Consider the following 3,786-nt stretch of genomic DNA (forward strand, 5'->3'; position numbering starts at 1 on the left):
TGCCAGCCTGTTAGAACAGTGCCTTAGCCCACTGAGCCGTCGTGCCAGCCTGTTAGAACAGTGCCTTAGCCCACTGAGCCGTCGTGCCAGCCTGTTAGAACACTTTTGGTGTGCATCCACAAATCAATCCATGTACCCATTTAGCAGTGTTTCACTCTCTCCACTCCTTTCAGCACTTCGAAGCCTACTCATTTGCTTCCCGACTCCACAGATTTGTGGTCTCTGAGCAGTGGTTCTCAACCTTCCTAATGCTGAGACCCTTAAAGTTATGGTGACCACCCCATCATAAAATGATTTGTGTTCCTACTTCATAACTGTAATTTTGCTACTATTAAGAATTACTCACCAGCACTCGGGAGGCAGAGGCAGGCGGATTTCTGAGTTCGAGGCCAGCCTGGTCTACAAAGTGAGTTCCAGGACAGCCAGGGCTATACAGAGAAACCCTGTCTTGAAAAACCAAAAAAAAAAAAAAAAAAAAAAAAAAAAAAAGAGAGAGAGAGAGAGAGAGAGAATCACAATGGATGTCTGTTTTTTTTTTTTATTTTTTATTTATTTTATATGTATGTGAGTACACTGTCTCTCTTCAGATGCACCAGAAAGGGCATTGAATCCCATTCCAGATGGTTGTGAGCCACCATGTGGTTGCTGGGAATTGTCCTCAGGACTTCTGGAAGAGCAGCCAGTGCTCTTAACTGCTGAGCCATCTTTCCAGCCCCTCGATGTCTGATTTTGACCCCTGTGAAAGGGTTGTTTATCCTCCAAAGGGGTTGCAACCCACAGGTTGAGAACCACTGTCTTAGACTCTCAGGAAATTATGCAACAGCTCCCTTTTGTGCCAGCCTGCGCTCAGCATATTTCCAAGGTTCATGGACTTTGTGCTGTGTATCCATCTGTCTTCCTTTTTATGGTCAAACTTCTGTTGCCATGAATATTCCTCTTCCCCCCCCTGAGTATCTTGTACCTCAGGCTAGCCTCAGATTTATGGAAATGGAGTTAAGGATAACTTGGAACTTCTGATCTTCCTGCTTCTCCCCCTGAATGCTGGGATTACAGATGTAACAATCAGCATTAGTTTACTTGGCAGTAGGACTCAAACCCAGGGCTTCCTGCACGCTGAGCTAAGCAGGCACTCTATCAGCTGGGTTATATCCTCACATGTTTATCTGTTGATGACTGTGTGGCCTTCACAGCCATTACTCTTTCAACATGGTTTTATTTGTTTTTACTTAGTAAGACAAGGTCTCACGATATAGCCTTGCTATCTTGGAACTTGCTATGCAGACAAGGCTAGCCTCAAACTTAGTTTTTTCTGTTTGCAACCTGAGGGCCGGGATTAAAGGTCCTTACCACACACCACACCACTCTACTCAGTTTCAATGTGACTTTTTTTTTTTTTTTTTTTTTTGAGACTAGATCTTAAGTATCCCAGGTTGGCCTTGGACCTATTAAGTGTCTTGAACTCTTCATCCTCCTGACTCTACCTCCAAAGTGTGGGTTTACAAGTGTATGTCACCATGACTGGGTTAAAGAGCAAGGTTAACATGTGTAAGTCTGTGATCTGTGTTCCTGATGATGACTGTGAAGAACAAAGAAGCTACTTTTACCATGGTATCAATGATGCAGACTCACAGTTGAGAAAGAGAAAGAGTTGGGGGAGGTCCACAGGGTCAGCAGGGAAGACCTGGGAGGACTAGGAAGTGAGTGTGCTCACAACAGGGAAGACCTGGGAGGACTGGGAAGTGAGTGTGCTCACAACAGGGAAGACCTGGAAGGACTGGGAAGTGAGTATGCTCACAACAGGGAAGACCTGGGAGGACTGGGAAGTGAGTGTGCTCACAACAGGGAAGACCTGGAAGGACTGGGAAGTGAGTGTGCTCAGGTTCCAGGATAGAAAATTCTCAAATAATCAATACAAATATTAATGAGAAAAAAAGCAAGGTTAAAATTTTTGGGAGGTTGTCCCACTTCAGTGCCCCTGAAAGCAGCTGCACCCAGCATGCCCTTGAGGAATGGACATGGGGTTCTCAAGCCCCTACACTCACTGACACAGGCCCCAGGTGGGTACTTGCTAAGCCCCGCCCACCACTCTGGTCCACCTTTCACCCACTGCACTCCATCTTTCTTCACACTCAGGTGATGATAAGTATGGGCGGAAGATCATTGTATTCAGTGCTTGCCGGATGCCCCCCAGCCACCAGCTGGACCACAGCAAGCTCTTGGGGTGAGTACCCATGGGGAAGTGGGGTGGCACCTCTCTAGATCCTGAGTAGCCTGGAGCCATTTCTCTTCATCATCATCCCTACCCCCCCAACCAGGTTTCCTTCCTTAATGTGACCTCTCATCCTTAAGGGGAGAGCACTAGACAAGGAGTCAGAGTCCTAGAGACTGTGACCTTGGCAAGTGTCTCAGAGCCTTAGTTTCTCGGCATTCAGAGAAGATAATGAAGCCTGTGGCCTCTTTCTTGACAGGAATGAGATAATGTACCAGAAAATAATCTTGAAAAGTAAATATATCCAAATATGTACAACTCTGGTATTTCTGATGTAATCTTGATTCTTAATCATTTTTATTTATAATCATAATTAACATTATCTTACTTTGTGCCAGGTTTGCTGTTAGTGGTTTTTGTACCTTTGGGGTGTCTGCTTAGCATATGTGTATGTTAGAATCTCTCCTAGCACAAGTCCAAAGGCTGCTTGTCTTAGTCACTTCTCTATTGCCGTCAACAGACACCATGACCAAGGCAGCTCTTATAAAAGAAAGCATTTAATTAGGGGCTGGCTTACAGTTTCAGAGGGTTAGACAGTTGTCATCATGGTAAGGAGCATGGCAGGCAGGCATGATGCCACGCCGGAGAAGTAGCTGAGAGCTACATCCTGATCTGTAGGCAACAGGGAAACACACACACATGTAGACATGCTCAGTGGTTAAGAGCACTGACTGATCTTCCACAGGATCCTGGTTCAATCCCCAGCAACCATGTGGCTGCTAACAAGAGTCTGTAATTCCAGTTTCAGGGGATCTGATGCGTTCTACAGGCGTCCACAAGTCCTGCATGCATATGGTACACAGACATTCCAGCAGGCAGAACACCCATACACATAAAATAAAAATAATAGTTTTTTTAAAAAAAAAGACATACTTCCTCCAACAAGATCACACCTGATCCTTCTAATCTTCCTCAAACTCTACTCTCTGGTGACTAAGGATTCAAATACATGAACCTGTAGGGGCCATTCTCCTTCAAACCACCAGTGTTTGAAGGAGAATGGTTGAAGCAGGGTAGAAACTGCCATCAGTGTGCTCAGAGTGACTATCGTGTCTGTTTTCCTGGCCAGTTTAAAGTGCTCTCTAACTGTGACGTATGTGCACCACCTACAGTAGCTCCTTGACATCCTGAATGTTGTGCACGTGAGGATTGTAGTGATCTTGGGGACAGGCTTGAGGACCACAGAAGAAAGGCTCAGCTGGCCTGTGGTGAGGCAGAAGCTCATTCCTTGTGCTGTGTCTATAAGGCCTCTGGTGCTGTCTGTCTGTCCATCTGTCCGTCCCCCACCCCACCCTGTGACTTCTCTTTCCTTGGCTCCTTAGAGCAGGCAGAGTCTGGTTGGAGGGCCATCATGTGTCCAGCCAGGAATACTCACCTTAGAGTTCAGCCTAAGGATGCTGAGTTACAAACCCCCTCTAGACTGCTGGGCGTGGTGGCGCACGCCTTTAATCCCAGCACTCAGGAGGCAGAGGCAGGCGGATTTCTGAGTTCGAGGCCAGCCTGGTCTACAAAGTGAG

At 46.4% G+C, this 3,786-nt stretch overlaps 1 protein-coding gene across 2 annotated transcripts in view; it reads left to right on the top strand.

The window, feature by feature from the left end:
* Arhgap1 (Rho GTPase activating protein 1) overlaps positions 1 to 3,786 on the top strand; it is a 22,766-nt gene that overhangs the window by 10,725 nt on the left and 8,255 nt on the right. For both annotated transcript variants that reach the window (XM_021185622.1, XM_021185616.1), the window contains exon 5: positions 2,134 to 2,221. In XM_021185622.1, coding sequence (XP_021041281.1) covers positions 2,134 to 2,221 — 88 coding nt within the window. The remainder of the gene's footprint in view (positions 1 to 2,133; positions 2,222 to 3,786) is intronic.

Source organism: Mus caroli, chromosome 2 (genome assembly GCF_900094665.2).
Source record: "Mus caroli chromosome 2, CAROLI_EIJ_v1.1, whole genome shotgun sequence".
Classification (NCBI taxonomy): domain Eukaryota; kingdom Metazoa; phylum Chordata; class Mammalia; order Rodentia; family Muridae; genus Mus; species Mus caroli.